Here is a 17044-nt window from a genome sequence, read left to right as displayed (position 1 = left end):
TGCTGAGCAGTTAAACTGCCCAATTTTCTTCAGAAAAACCCTCAGGTCCCACAAATTATTTGGTTTCCCAGCATCTTTTGCATATTTGAACCCTTTAGAGCAGTGACTATATGGATTTGAGACCAATCTTTTCACACTGAGGACTACTGAGGGACTCATATGCAGGTATTACAAAAGGTTTAAACATTTACTGATGCTCCAGAAGGAAACACAATGCATGGGGAGGGGGGGGGGGGGTAAACTTTTGAATTTGAAGATCAAGGTAAATTGTACTTAATTTGTAGACATGTGAGTCTACAAATTATTTGGAGACATGTGAGTATTTCCTATAGCTTCCGTACTAAATGGAAAACAACAACAACAACAACAAAAAGATATTTAAACAAAATGAGTAAATTGTACACATCTTCATCCTGTTCAAAAGTTTACACCTTGTGGACTATATGTAAAAATCTGCTAAATATCTTATTCAGGACAGTACTAAATAAAAATAACATGCATTTTGTATGATCCCTCTTATTTTGTTAAAAATAATTAACATTTTGCAGATTCTGCAAGGAGTATGTAAAATGTTGAGCATGACTGTATATATATAGTCAAACCAAAAATTATTCAGACACTAAATACAATTTATATATATATATATATATATATATATATATATATATATATATATATATATATATATATATATATATATATATATATATATATATTTTTTTTTTTTTTTTTTTTTTTTTTTTTTTATTAGTGGGTGCAGGACACTATAGTTCATTTATGTAATTGAATATAGCAAAATAAACTGTGACACATTATATCCAAAATTCTTCATACAGTGGACTACCAGTAAAACTGATAAAATTTGGGACCCAAAATTATTCAGACACTTTGACCTGACCATGTTTTGCTTAAGTGTTATCTGACATAATTAAGATTAATTTTTTTCTGACACAGTTTAACTCTGAGATCTTGTCATATTTTATTACCATTTTTTTTTTTTTTAAACTATAATGAATAAACTGTAATAGCAAATGAAATGTTTAAGGTGTCTGAATAAATTTTGGTTTAACTGTATACAGTGTAATACTTAATATAACGTATACTTAGTATAAACGTATACTTAAATGTTTTACTCTTTGTTATATTGCAGCCATTTGCTAAAATCATTTAAGTTCATTTTTTTCCTCAATGTACACACAACACCCCATATTGACAGAAAAACACAGAATTTACATTTTTGCAGATTTATTAAAAACGAAAAACTGAAATATCACATAGTCCTAAGTATTCAGACAATTTGCTGTGACACTCATATATTTAACTCAGGTGCTGTCCATTTCTTCTGATCATCCTTGAGATGGTTCTACACCTTCATTTGAGTCCAGCTGTGTTTGATTATACTGATTGGTCTTGATTAGGAAAGCCACACACCTGTCTATATAAGACCTTACAGCTCACAGTGCATGTCAGAGCAAATGAGAATCATGAGGTCAAAGGAACTGCCTGAAGAGCTCAGAGACAGAACCCACTGTATATCCAGCCTATACACTCAACATTCAACTTTATTTAAGTACACCTTGCTAGTCCTGGGTTGGAACCCCCTTTGTCTTCAGAACTTAATTCTTCGTGGCATAGATTCAACAAGGCACTGGAAACATTCCTCAGAGTTTTTTGTCCATATTGACATGATAGCATCAGGCAGTTGCTGCACATCCATGATGCGTCCCAAAACAGTTATATTGGACTGAGATCTGGTGACTCTGGAGGCCACTTGAGTAATTAAACTAAACTGTACCTGTTCCATCTTCATGCAGCATATATTCTATTGCTCTGTAGGATCTTAGATAGACTATCATGACAGAATATGCTAATCAATGACTTTAAGATAGTTAACTCCACATCAGCTACATAAATTCATCAACTAACCATTCAGAAATGTCCTGTTGCATTCTACATGTTGACACTTCTTCTTAAGTATCTCTATCATGGTTCAACTCCGGTTTGAACATAAAAGGCTGAACAGTTTCTCACATTTTCAGTGAGTCTGCGTGAGGTAATCGGAGCTAACGCTAGCTCTTGAAACTCCGCCCTCTTCTTGGGAGCAGCAGCTCATTTGCATTTAAAGGGACACGCACTAAAACGAAGCGTTTTTGCTTACCCTCAAAAGTGAGAAAGTGACAAATTCAACATGCTATATAAAATGATCAGTGGTGTATTTTGAGCTAAAACTTCACATACACACTCTGGGGACATCAGAGACTTATTTTACATCTTATAAAAGTGCCATTATATGACCCCTTTAACATTTTGCATATTCTGCAAGGGGTATGTAAACTTTTGAGCATGACTATACAGGTGCTGGTCATATAATTAGAATATCATCAAAAAGTTGATTTATTTCACTAATTCCATTCAAAAAATGAAAATTGTATATTATATTCGTTCATTACACACAGACTGATATATTTCAAATGTTTATTTCTTTTAATTTTGATTATTATAACTGACAACTAAGGAAAATCCCAAATTCAGTATCTCAGAAAATTAGAATATTGTGAAAAGGTTCAATATTGAAGACACCTGGTGCCACACTCTAATCAGCTAATTAACTCAAAACACCTGCAAAGGCCTTTAAATGGTCTCTCAGTCTAGTTCTGTAGGCTACACAATCATGGGGAAGACTGCTGACTTGACAGTTGGCCAAAAGACGACCATTGACACCTTGCACAAGGTGGGCAAGACACAAAAGGTCATTGCAAAAGAGGCTGGCTGTTCACAGAGCTCTGTGTCCAAGCACATTAATAGAGAGGCGAAAGGAAGGAAAATATGTGGTAGAAAAAAGTGTACAAGCAATAGGAATAACCGCACCCTGGAGAGGATTGTGAAACAAAACCCATTCAAAAATGTGGGGGAGATTCACAAAGAGTGGACTGCAGCTGGAGTCAGTGCTTCAAGAACCACTACGCACAGACATATGCAAGACATGGGTTTCAACTGTTGCATTCCTTGTGTCAAGCCACTCTTGAACAACAGACAGCGTCAGAAGCATCTCGCCTGGGCTAAAGACAAAAAGGTCCAAAGTTATGTTCTCTGATGAAAGTACATTTTGCATTTCCTTTGGAAATCAGGGTCCCAGAGTCTGGAGAAAGAGAGGAGAGGCACACAATCCACATTGCTTGAGGTCCAGTGTAAAGTTTCCACAGTCAATGATGGTTTAGGGTGCCATGTCATCTGCTGGTGTTGGTCCACTGTGTTTTCTGAGGTCCAAGGTCAACGCAGCCATATACCAGGAAGTTTTAGAGCACTTCATGCTTCCTGCTGCTGACCAACTTTATCGAGATGCAGATTTCATTTTCCAACAGGACTTGGCACCTGCACACAGTGCCAAAGCTACCAGTACCTGGTTTAAGGACCATGGTATCCCTGTTCTTAACTGGCCAGCAAACTCGCCTGACCTTAACCCCATAGAAAATCTATGGGGTATTGTGAAGAGGAAGATGTGATATGCCAGACCCAACAATGCAGAAGAGCTGAAGGCCACTATCAGAGCAACCTGGGCTCTCATAACACCTGAGCAGTGCCACAGACTGATCGACTCCATGCCACACTGCATTGCTGCAGTAATTCAGGCAAAAGGAGCCCCAACTAAGTATTGAGTGCTGTACATGCTCATACTTTTCATGTTCATACTTTTCAGTTGGCCAAGATTTCTAAAAATCCTTTCTTTGTATTGCTCTTCAGTAATATTCTAATTTTCTGAGATACTGAATTTGGGATTTTCCTTAGTTGTCAGTTATAATCATCAAAATTAAAAGAAATAAACATTTTAAATAAATCAATCTGTGTGTAATGAACGAATATAATATACAAGTTTCACTTTATGAATGGAATTAGTGAAATAAATAAACTTTTTGATGATATTCTAATTATATGACCAGCACCTGTATATATGAATGATTCAATGACTCTCAAAAATACTTGTCACCTACTGTAACAATGTAACCAACAGAAAGGGTCACTAAAAAATACCCACCACTAATGCCTAATGTGGATTTTTTTTTTCTTAAATAATGATAATGCTAATAATAATAATAGTAATTGAATAGACATATTACAGAGGGGTACAAAGGAGTTGTGCACTATTGCCTTCCCTTCATTCAACTTCCTATATATTGTACGTAAAATAAGTAGAAAAAAATGATTCCACTGATCCTGCTTATATAATGATTTTTTTTTTTTTTTTTTTTTTTTTTTAAAGATGAACATGTCTCACTGTCTGAGTTTTAAAGATACTGACCATATTTTGGTTCTAAGTAATACAATTAGAAAAGGGTTGCAACAATAGATTTTTTTTTCTTTACTTTATTTTTCCTTTTGTATTCAAAGTGAATCTTGACAAAACACCATGAAATTTTATTCACTCACCAAAAGTCACCTGGAAATTCAGTTTAATGTGACTAAGTAGAGAAGGCTTGGTCACATCTTTATTCACTGAGAACTAGAGAGGAAACATCAATTACACTCTGTAAAGACATTATATCCAAAGGGTTACATTTCCCCAGTCCTCATACTGTTAAATATTGCACAGTGCAAGTGCTACGTGACAAACTAGTGTAGCATCAAACCAGATAAGCAAATGAAACGAAACGCTAAACAAAAAGCGACAAAAGTATACACATATCAAAACAGTGAATAACAATTTAATTTGATCAACTCTTAATTAACCAAGTAACTGAAACATGAAATCCATAACTTGCAGTGTGAAGTAACTTCTTTGACAAATGATAAAAATGATATAAACGGTGGATCTGCTTATACACAGATTGAAAATCATCATATTGTGAAGTGAATTTCAGGTTGAATGGTAAATAATTTAGACAAAACAATTTTATAAAAGACCCAGATGTAATTTTGTCAACACAATTTCCAAAATAAAAATGGTGTTAATGTTAATGAATACTATTTTTAGAAAAGAGTTCAGCAGAAATCATCCATATCCATTAATTTGTTTAAATATGAACACACAATAAATATTGAAAGTGTTGAGTACAGTCTTTTCTATATTGACACAGGATGTATTTAGGTTAAATGCTGGTGAATGCCATTTCACAGGGATCGAAACATATGCACAGGGTGCAACATTAACATTCGTAATAAATCAAAATGAATGTCAACAAGGCTTTTAATATTTAAAATTAGCTGGCTAAGATTAACTAGAAATATATTAGTGATTGATAAGTCTAATTAACATTATTTATGATATATAAAAAATTTTGATCCCCGGAATGGTACTTATACTGTTTGTTCTTTCTCATATTTGGTCTGGTCAGTGGGTGAGCTGAACACTTGTTTTTGCAAAGTGAATGTGTCATTACCAATATCTCAATCAAGGCACACACAGTGTTGCTTACACTGATCAAGGAAAGAAAAAAAAAAAAAAAAAAAAAAAAACATGACCAAACATGAATATAACACATCAGCTGACATCAGTGATCATTTGTTTAAAAACATGTTTTCAATTTTCAAATGACAAACATTAATAAAAATCACAATTCAGTTGGACACTAAATTCATTTAATCACAACACTGTACTCTCATATCAAAGAATGGCCATGTGGTTACTGCACACTAGCCTTTTAATTAGTGCTCAGTGGCATGAGGTTATGGGGCTGCTTATATTAACCGAAAAATTCCTTGACAAATATACTAATGTTTGCATTTCTGAAACACAGCAGAATAACTTTTAATTTGGATAAAGTTAAATCAGTCCTGCAAGCTATTACAAGTCAAAAACATAGATAAACAGGTAAACATACACAAATTAAGTTACACAAATACATCCATTAATATGCAGTGATGAGCCAGAACGGTTATGAAGATACAATACTGATTTGAAAAAAGAAAAAAAATTCTAAATGTCCATTATCAGCAATACAGTAGTTACAATGACACTCCAAACATTGAAGCAAAATGTACTCAAAATCAAAATCCACTTCTAGTTTAGGCAATCAGAGAGACTCGTACAAATAAACAAATGCAGATATGAACTAGTCTAATCTAATTTCACAGCTATCTGAAGTGGCAATCAATATATAGCAGCTTGTCTATGATACATTCAAGATAGATGATACGACTTATTACTTGTTCAAAAAGCTAAACATAACCTCACGGTGCATTCACACAGGGCATCGGCATTAACGCTTCACTTTTACTTTGAATAGGTGACGTCATGCATTGCCGAACTGAATTGTGGGTTTTGTTGCTTGCGGCAGAAGTTGAAAATTTCTCAACTTTTCAAGTGCCAATGCAGGTGTCAGCCAATCAGATCGCCTTATGCAAATACCCTAGCACAGACGCTAGCCAATTGCGTTCATGCAGCACCTGAATGTGATTGGCTGTTCAGACGCGCACTCAATCAAGCGTTGACGCTGACGCTCTGTGCGAATGCAGCGTCAGCCATTTTTTTTTAAATACAATTTTTGAAATTTACCCCATGACTATAATTACTACAGTATACGTGAGGTCTATGCAGACAGAGTAGCTACCTTGCTAAGAGAAATGGTTCTGTTCCAAAACCTAGCGAGCTGCCTTGCGTTCTACTGACTTCATACGCAGCCAATACAGAACGTTCTACATTAACAGTCATACAAATAGCCTTCTTCTCACAAAGAGGCTAAACCCACAATTGATTGCAAAAGTCTGAAATTAGCATGTTGCTAAGCTAACAGCACTTACTATTGTAAGCAAAAAAAAATTGTCTAATCTTCTACATGTTCTCCATTCATTTTGGATTGATCGAGTTCAAAATTTTTATTTACTGTTTTATTAGAAGTCAACCGTCAATTTTGTGATAAGTAGGATTACGTTTATGGCACTTCTCGTGCTGTATCCGCATAAATTACCGACCGTTGTACAGGGTTGCCAAGTCTGCATAACAAAACTAGTCCAATGGCCAATTGAAAATAGCCCAAAAGTAGCCAAAAGACCTAAAAAAAAAAGTACGTAAAATTCATATTTTATAGTTTCTGTTATGCAAATTGAAAATCACTATATCATAGTGATCATAAACACAGCATCTAGCACGGTTTTATCATTGGTAGAATACAAAATATTTCAATGCAAGCATGGTGGTGGGGGTGTGGGGGGGACTCAACCAGCAGCAACAGTTTAAAAGTAGCCCAATTCCACGAGAAAACCGAAGACTTGGCAAACCTGTAGTCGTACAATTCAATGACATCAAGGCTATAATATTATTGGGTTTATGAGGCACACGTGATGAAAGTTGACGGTTAGGATTTTTTTTTTTTTCCAATGGTAGCGCCAGGGAGGATGATTCTTTCTATTTAAGACAATCTCTGACAGCCTTTGCATCAGGAGTTTAACTATGATGCCTTGAAATATCGCTAGGTTCTGGAACAGAGCCTTCAAATTACAGTCTTTGGTGGTGCACAAGCAAACTTCATTTGAGAGGCAAAAACACAAACCAAGCAGAACAAACTGAAAACAAAAATGCACACTATACACACACACACACACACACACAATATATTTATTCTCCCTGACGGAATGTATAAAATGCAGTTGACACCAACAAGCTTTCAAAATAGGATATAATGGTATAATAATTAAGAAAAAAAAAATCAATTCACACATGCATAAATGAGAATTGCACACCTTAAACCGTGTCAAGCTTCAGCACAAAAAAAACTAGCTCTATATATATATATATATATATATATATATATATATATATATATATATATATATATATATATATATATATATATATATATATATATATATATATATATATATATACACACACACACACACACACACACTCATATGTGTCTATACATCAAATACTGCATTGGTCTGCTCAGGCTAAGATGAATCCATGACCCTGAATCAAAGACCGATAGTTGCATTTGTGTCTTCATCTAGTCGAAGCCATGCCCACCACACAAAACAAACACACACACACACACACACACACACACACACACACACACACACACACACACACACACACACACACACACACACACACAAACCCAAACTTAATACACAGACAAAAAGAAAAACAAACCTTTAACTATATAGATTGTATTGCAGTTTTACTAAACAGTACAAATACTGTTAGATTTCTAGATTTTTCTGGATAGAAATTCAAAGAATTCTCTACACAACTAGTGAATTCAAGATAAGATTAAAAAAAAAAAAAAAAAGATTCAAACAAAATCAACAGCAAGCATTCGCAGCAGCAAAAGCATGCCGTTCTCCAATGAAGTAACGAAAAGTAATTCACTACATCTCAAATATACACTGGATCCAAAAATAAGCACTGCAGTTTGTGCAATGCAGTACATTGATGCCTATCTATGCATGAAATAATACACCAGTGTGTATATACATCACACTCACACTCGCGCACACACACTCACACTCACACACACACACACACACACACACAAAAAGAATGCACGGACTGATTTGAATTGCAAGTGCTGCAGTCCAGGACACATACACACACAAACACATTGTATATACACAGAGAGAGAGTGTAGTAGAACACAAACAACTGCCGATATATATAAGGCACTATGGCTGGGGACAACAATGCAGCGAGCCTCTTGACACATAAAGAGCCCTATAGGCTTCTCTCTGATCAACATCATGCAACACATGCAGAATGTGACGAACAACTCTTTTAGGAGACTCCATTCCAAACGACACCAAAGACAGAGAAAAGTACAAATACTCGGAACGCAAGAAAACACGGCAAGTGGACACATTTTATCAGTTGTGAACAACATACTGGGCTGTCTTTACAAACAAAGATGTGTTGTATACAAGGTAAAGGCAATGTATAAAAATAAGTTGACGATCACATGATTTTGGACACCATCCTTTGTTGATATTCATTAGAGGAGCGCTCAAATCTGAAGAGCTGAAAATCTGATAAGGTGATCAAAATGTGCAAAACAGTTTGTTTCTTATTTATCCAATCTCTTGCTTCTCAACCGTGCGCTTTCATTATCTACATGCTAAAGACTTTCCATTTTTACATTTCCTTTTTAAAGCTCATTTTAATTGCACTCAAGTCTATGTGATTCAGAGAAACTGCTTCCTTTCTCTCTTGTGCCATGGCTTTGGGTGCGAAAACCAGGTGGTTTGTGGTTTCTACAGAAAGCCTGGCCTTACGCCTGCCATAGGGCTGCAGAGCGAGTGTCAGATGTACGGGTATTGGTTTAGTTTGGTGGGACTGAGGGGGAAGCCTGCGTATGCGGGTGATGCGATGAAGGAGTGTGGCGGGAACAGGGGCTTGAATTGGCCTTGAGGGTGGAGGGTGGGTGAGGGCAAGAAGCGGTTGAGCCCCACAGTGACCTGGTGCATGAGGTGGCCCGCTGGATGGGAGAGGCCATAAGCAGGTTGAAAGACGTGATTCCGTGTGGACCCAGGTGAAGCCAAGAGGTGGGCCATGGGGGCATTTGTCACCAGAGGGCCTGAAGGGGGGTAGGATAGTAAAGTTGGCTGGGTGTGAGGGTGGATGCCCAGGTGCGATTGAGGAGGGTGGGCAGTGTGGGTGGGACTACCGTGAGGCAGAGTGAAGGTGTGGCCATGTACGGTGGGCGGGATGAACGCTTGAGGGCGGCGGTGGCTGTAGTTTCCATTCCACTCCTGGTGGGACGAGCCATAATGCTGGACCTAAAGCACAAACCAATCAATTTATTCCAAGAAAGAACAAAATTGCAATCAAGTCATAACTGTAAGACTGACTCAGTCGTTGTAAGTAAGGACACACCAATACGGAAGTCAATCAGCCAGTAATTATTTTTGTTATAGCCGAGAACAAATGAAGAGTTTGGTTCCAAAATGCTATAAATCCATTTTGATTAAATTGAGTAAAAATGTGTTTTCTTTACCAAGAAAGTGGCGAGATGAAAACCACTATTTTCTGTTTCAAACTTTCACTTGGCATCTTTAGGTTATAATAACATTAAAAATTCAAATCCAGATTTTGATTTTCAAAGATTTATTATAAAAACTTTTTCTATCAGAAGTTTAGAATCAAAACTAGCAATGTCAGATTCGAGAATTAATCATTCTTGGTCAAACGGCTTTTAAAAACTGTTCATGATTCAGTTTTGGGGACCGTGACAGAAGTTTGATGCTGTCGTGGAACAAGCAACAGCCGGCATTTTTCCTCCTCCTGAGTGCCTCATCTTCTTAATGTCCTCACGTAAATTATTAGATTTCGATGGCTTACGTTTTTTCCCCACCGCAGAAATCACCACAGGTTCATCAATGCCGTCAAAAATTATTTATTTGATCAAAATGTACAAAGTAGATAAGGAAACTAGGATGCCGGGTTTATTCAGAGTGCTACCATTACTGTTTACAGTGCGTGGAATGGTGCGCTGTGATTGGTTGAGCGGATATATTGCATTCTGCAGAGAAGGGAGACTGCCGTTTGTCACGGTTTGGAAAGAAAGGGAGAAAACATGACAGAACAACACGGCGGATATCGCATTTTGAGTAAAATTAAAAATTGACTTTTCAATACCGACCAGATACAATACTGATTTTGGCAAGAACTCAATTTTTTTTTTTTTTTTTTTTTTTATGCTGTTTATCGCGTTTTGGAAGCAAACTCTTCAAATAAATGACCCACCATATTTTGTTTTAAAGGGGTCATGACATGATAAATTAAATTTTCCTTAATCGTTTGACATATAAGAGGTCTTTGTAACATTAAAACATCCTGCAAATGTCATAATATTTATGTAACCAAGCTCCAAAAATGGATAGATTGAATTTTGTGGGATGTATGACGTCACACGTGCAAGTACATTTGCATATGACTGCCTGTAGAGCAAGGCATCAACTAATCATTTTACAATAAAATAATAAAAACATTAAAAATAAAAAATCATGTCATGACCCCTTCAATAAATATTAAAAAATTTTAAAATAAAAAAAAATAAAAATAAAAATAAAATCATTTAAAAATAGATATTCATTTTAAGATCTGCTAAAGATTATATTTAACAATATTATTATTATTATTATCATCTTTTTTTTTTTTTTTTTTTTTTTTTTTACATTGCTTCTACTTAAAATAATTGTGGCTGTAACATCTGTTGAAAAATTCATGCTCCGTATCAAAAGGCCTCAAGAATTTTATTTAGACATCTCAGCTTCTTTTTAACATTTTTTTTTATATGTATTATTTGCATTAGTACATAGTAGTAGTATCTAAATATAATATATAACTATACAACAACCAAAAAATAACAAGAGCAGCAGGTTTAGAAGCAGGGGAGGAGGAACTGACCTGTCCAAAAGACAGCTGCTGTTGAGAGGGCTGCAGGGGCGGGAAAGCCGGTGCAGTCTTCTGTTGGCGATTCACCAGTAATGTTGAGTAGGGCGGCTGTCTGTTGGAACCACTGCGGCCTTTGGGTGGGCATGATGGCTCTATAACTACAATGGAAGAAAGAGCAGACAAACTTAGCCATCACTCCTTGAAAGCTTCATGAAATAGCGCTAGATGTGTTTACACTTCTTGCATAAGGGATTCCGAACAACAGATAGCAAAATGACTGAGGTTAATGTAGGGAAAAAAGATGTTATATTTACATCAGAGGCATTAGCTTGGAGTAAACCTAGTATTTAAAAATAGAAGTTGAATTTGAAACTAAGCTGATTCCTATTTAAAAAAAACAACAAAAAAAACACATTTTCAGTCATTAGCATCATATACATCAGGAATTCCCAAACTGCAGGGGGTCTGAAAGTTGATGAAAAGCTAACAAGTAATTCAATCATAATGTACAATTTAAGTAAATAAATTAATTAACAATGACAAATCAAAATAAAATCGCTTACTTGAAAAAAAAAAAAATAATAATAATAATAATAATAATAATTTTTATGATTGTACTTTGTTGACTGTTATATGTTATTCAAACCAGGAATTTTAACTGGGTTTGTCAGTGATGTATTTTGAAAGGTTTGGTAGGATGGGTTACCTGTGCGGCCCATCGGCGCATTATTCTGAACCCGCATGGGCGGAACCACCATGGTGCGGATGGGCAGCTTGGTAGACTCGGTCTCTGTAGTTCCATTGGCTTTGCAGTTCTGGTTGTTGTCATTAATATAGGTGGCCTCCAGGAAAGGGCTGTCAGCTCGACTGGAGGACACTGATGCGGGCGAGCCATCCACCGTATCACATCCACTTTCGTGCTCATCATCTGACATACTGAACACAGACCAAATCAATCACTCTCAGACACACAAAGCAAATAATATAATTACTGATAAGCAGTGCTCAGAATGGAGCAGTAAGTACTGATTTAAAAAAAAAAAGTATGTGAAACTATGCAGTATGCGACAAACAGTCTATAAAATGCTACATTGTTGTCACAGGGCCTCTTTACTTTACATGATTAGTGAAGCATCTACTTATCACAAAAGTAGGGATATCACATCGCATTTAGTTCGCAATAAGTAATTTTGGATTTAAAAATGAAGGCTGTAAATTTAAATATTTAATCACTATTAATTTCATTTTTTTCAGAATAACCAATCTGTTAGATAGCAGATTAATACATTACAGGGGCATTTTGCACCTAATATTTTTAATATTTGAGGCAATTTGGTGTCTTTCATTGTCATTTTTGACCAAGGCCTAGTTAATTTCAAGGAAAATTCTCAAATGAAAAAAAATAAATAAATAAATAAAATACGGCTTTTGAGTAGGTTTGGGTTAGTCAGTCAGTTATAATTATAAATCGCTTTATATAAACAGTTGAAGTTTTGTTCACACCAACACAAATGTTAGGCATGAGAATTCCGTCCGATCTTTGCATGTAATTTGTCTGTTCAGAGCAATGCATAAAAAAAAAAAAATGCAGACAGACTGAATGAAAATGCAAATTCACTATAGGTAGAAAACTATTTATTTTTTATTTATTTTTTTTTTTAAGAAAAAAGGGAATGGTCCCTCTAGAATACAAAGCGCTGAAACTTTCCATTTCTGACACCCAGTTGTCATGGAGAATAAAGTAAGTCAAACAGAATTTATGTTTTCAAACAGCTATGTTGTTTATCAGAGTACAGAGAAAGGGAGCCGGTTCCAGATTTTTCCTCTGCTATTCACTGTCGCTTAGCAAAATGTCTGTTTGTGAGCACCACCAAGTTGTAGTTTTAAGCAACAGAGGTTTCATGTGACCAAAACTAGTTTTCTTCGCAGTCTCATGGAAAAGAGATGCATAAAGCTGCGAATGCTCAGCATACCCAAGACATTCATGGACTCGGCAATTAATATTAACATTATAAATTACTATTAAATTATGTACCATAAAGCCTACATGATTGGCAATGCATATGTAACTGTCCGTAATTTATTTATTTGCCAAACGACGGTAATTTTCTTTAAATCAGCGGGGACTTCCGGGTAAGCCGATCTACAGCAGCTTTTGCGCCTTCGCGCTTTTGTTATGGAACGTTATCATTTTACCGCGTTCTCATTGGTTTGCTGGCCTATGGCGAATTTCATAAGCAGGATAAGCTGTGAGCTGATAGCTTGGCCAAGAGGAAAAATGAGCTGCTGCCAGATCTCGATCACCTAAAATCACATTTTATTTGATACAAAACTAACTACACTTAACCAAACTAAAACTATTTTGATAATATTTCATTTTCTCCATAGGGATTTTTTTTATGAAAACTTATAAATTGTTTAAGACAGTCCTACTGTAACCAAAGAGTATAGTAACTAGGCTGTAACTAGGCCTATCAGAGGATGTTAATCGATAGTCTGTGCGTTTGTTAAAGTCATCAGTTTGCATAATTTCAACTTATTTTTTAAAGAATACTGATATTTTTATTTATTATAGCCTACTTATATTTATTATAATTACATTTTATTTTTTTATTTATAATAGGCTGCTAATACTAATTATGTTATATTTATTTTTAATTATTAATTTAAAAAGTACTTCTGGCATACATTTAAATTGACGCCATGGTGTTTTTTATTTGTTGTGTCTGATTTAGACTTTGCTGTGTTGCTATTTGTCAAATGAGTAAACTAACAATGTCTAGAGAGAACACGAGCGTCTCGCTTATTAGCTATAAACCCATTCAACGTAACTGCATCGGCTACATTTTTTACATGACGCACCACCCAGCATACTCGGTTAAAAAAGTCACTGCTCGCCACTGATATATATATATATATATATATATATATATATATATATATATATATATATATATATATATATATATATATATAAATCAGTGGCGTATATATATATATATATATATATATGTATATATATATATATATATATATATATATATATATATATATATATATATATATATATATATATATATATATGTATATATATATATATATATATATATATATATATATATATAAAAAAGCTAGCACTTTACTTTGATGCAATGTAAATGATCGTGACTGTCTGAACAGCCATTTGTCTTGGTGTGAACAGGCCTTAAAGGCCCGGGTATACTTCATTCTGTGAACTGTCTTGCATACAATTGAGTGTGTGAGACTTTCAAACTATACTCCTTTGGCCGCGAACATGGAAAGACAATTTGGCGTGCGCACACTTTGTAGCAAACTTTGTCACTTACACTTGCGCTGTTGTACGTGCACCGTCTGCACGGATACAAAAATCGGGCTGCACGCGGACTGTCGCGGAACGCGGACGGCTGAAGCATATCGTGGACTCAAGTCCTCATTCAGGCAGCTAGTAAACGTGTGTGCATGAAAGACGGACCTGTTGGGTCTCTTGCAGGGGGAGGAGCTGGACTGCTCTGAAGCCGATGAACTGGTACTAAGCGTTGAATCGGGACTGCTCAGGGAACACACACGCTCCATATTGAGTGTGCTCTGACATGCCTCACACTCCGGACTACCTTTACACCTGAAACGCAGTGTGTGCATACCCTTTAGCACTGACTTTACAAGCCATTTAATCACATATACAGCTCATCTACATTGCAACCATCTCTCTAATGATTTGTATTGAAACCTGTAGCCTCAATTTATCAAATTCAGCTCAGGTTTTCCAAATATAACAGTTCAGCATCATAAGACATGCTGAAATGTTTTAAAGGGAAAGATCATCCAAAAAATAAATAAATTAATTAATTAATTAAAAAAGTTCTCTTCTTCACCCTATCACCTTCCTTTCATGGTACACTGAAAGAGATATTATGTATGGCAAGTAGTATGTGGACAGGTTTCCAGTAATTCAGTGTGTAAAAATCTTCAAATCTTACTTCCACCTTGTGCTCCATGAAAGAAAGACATTTTTGAGCACCACAAGGGTGAGTAAATGCTGACTGAAATTTAGTCAGCAGTAAACAAACCCTTTAAAACTTCTAGACACGTATTAGACGGTCAACTCACTCTAGTGAATGTTTCTGAGTGTCCGGCCCCTCCTCATCTGTACCACTGCTGATACTGATGACGCTGCCTGCAGGGCTCGGAGAGTCAGCGATCACAATGGTCTGTCTCTGCTTCTGAGACACAGTTGAGTCCTCATACTCTTGTTTTGCCTTACAGCATGCAGGCTCCTCCTCTGGCACTGCCTCAGATTCCGCCTCTACTACACAATCCGCAGCCTCTTCCTCTGTGTTTTTGGCAACGTCTACCATCTTTGGGGACTGGCATGATGAGTTTTGGGAATTGGTGCTGTGCATGAAGTTGTTACTTCTATGTGGGATGATAATGATGAATTAGATAGGTAGGCATGACAAGAATGTAATAACTGATGTCAATTACTTTTGAGCTTGCTGATAGCCACTTGTAGCAAACAAAGCACAGTGGCAAATGTTTGATAAATCTAATCAAGACATATATCCACCAGTATGGAATGCAAAGTGTGTAATTTTAACTAATTAAATTATTTTTAAAATGAACAAACTGACTTTTGGGTCTGAAATCTTCACTATATTTACCAAAAGTAAATTCTCTTTAAAATGATATTTTAAAAGTTGCATGTAAAATGATTATTTAAACGAATATTGATTTATTCCTTTATTTAAATGAATATTTATTGATGCATTTATGTTTAATATATTGATAACACTTTACAATAAGGTTCATTGGTTAAAAATGAATGTATCAACTAACATGAACTAACCAGGAGCAATACATTTTTTACTGTATTTACTAATCTTTGTTCATGTTAGTTCACAGTGCATTAACTAATGTTAACAAGATTTTAATAATGTATTAGTAAATGTTGAAATTAACATTAACAAAGATTAATAAATGCTGTATAAAAGCAGTTCATTATTAGTTCATGTTAACTAATGTAGTTAACTAATGTTAACCAATGAACCTTATTGTAAAGTATTACCAATATATATATATATTACCAATATATTTATATTTGAAAATAAATATTTCACTGTATCGGTTTGCTTTGCAAATTGACCAATAATAATAAAAATAAATAAATAAATAAATAAATTATATATATATATATATATATATATATATATATATATATATATATATATATATATATATATATGTATATGTATGAGCGAGTGTACTGTACGTCAAAGAGTTGTCAAAAAAGTTTAATGGTATTATTTTTATATTATAATGCAATTATATATTTTTTAAACATTTGGAAAAAAAACATGTCCATTTATTGGCCAATTTGTAATGATTATTATTATTTTTTTAATTACTAATTCAAAACAAATTCCTTCATTTTTAAATAGTAAAAGTCACTAATGTGTTTTGTACAACGTTTACCTTTGCAATTTAAAAGTTAGATTTAAAAATAATTTATTATTTTATCATAACACTTAACAACAATGTTATATGGATAAGCATAACACTGGCAAAGTTCAGTTTGAAATGTAATATGTAAAGTAGCAATATAATCTTGTTCTTGAATGTACATTTCCAATACCATATTTGCAACAAAGTATATTAGTGCAAAATTAAAATTCAATAATGAAATTTGCCTTCTTTTTTTAC

General features: G+C 34.9%; 1 protein-coding gene across 2 annotated transcripts in view; it reads right to left on the bottom strand.

Moving 5' to 3' along the window:
- Window positions 1-4442: 4442 nt before the first annotated feature.
- hipk3b (homeodomain interacting protein kinase 3b) overlaps window positions 4443-17044 on the bottom strand; it is a 72492-nt gene continuing 59890 nt past the window's right edge. The window contains exons 12-16 of one of the 2 annotated variants that reach the window (XM_048168480.1): window positions 15455-15760; window positions 14820-14966; window positions 12033-12262; window positions 11339-11484; window positions 4443-9708 (exon numbers count right to left, since the gene is read on the bottom strand). In XM_048168480.1, the coding sequence (XP_048024437.1) occupies window positions 9232-9708; window positions 11339-11484; window positions 12033-12262; window positions 14820-14966; window positions 15455-15760 (1306 nt within the window). In that variant the 3' untranslated portion in view covers window positions 4443-9231. The remainder of the gene's footprint in view (window positions 9709-11338; window positions 11485-12032; window positions 12263-14819; window positions 14967-15454; window positions 15761-17044) is intronic. The other variant, XM_048168481.1, reaches the window with a different exon arrangement.

The sequence above is a fragment of the Megalobrama amblycephala genome, linkage group LG19, assembly GCF_018812025.1.
Source record: "Megalobrama amblycephala isolate DHTTF-2021 linkage group LG19, ASM1881202v1, whole genome shotgun sequence".
In the NCBI taxonomy this organism is placed as follows: Eukaryota; Metazoa; Chordata; class Actinopteri; order Cypriniformes; family Xenocyprididae; genus Megalobrama; species Megalobrama amblycephala.
This window is presented reverse-complemented; position numbering and strand designations above follow the sequence as displayed.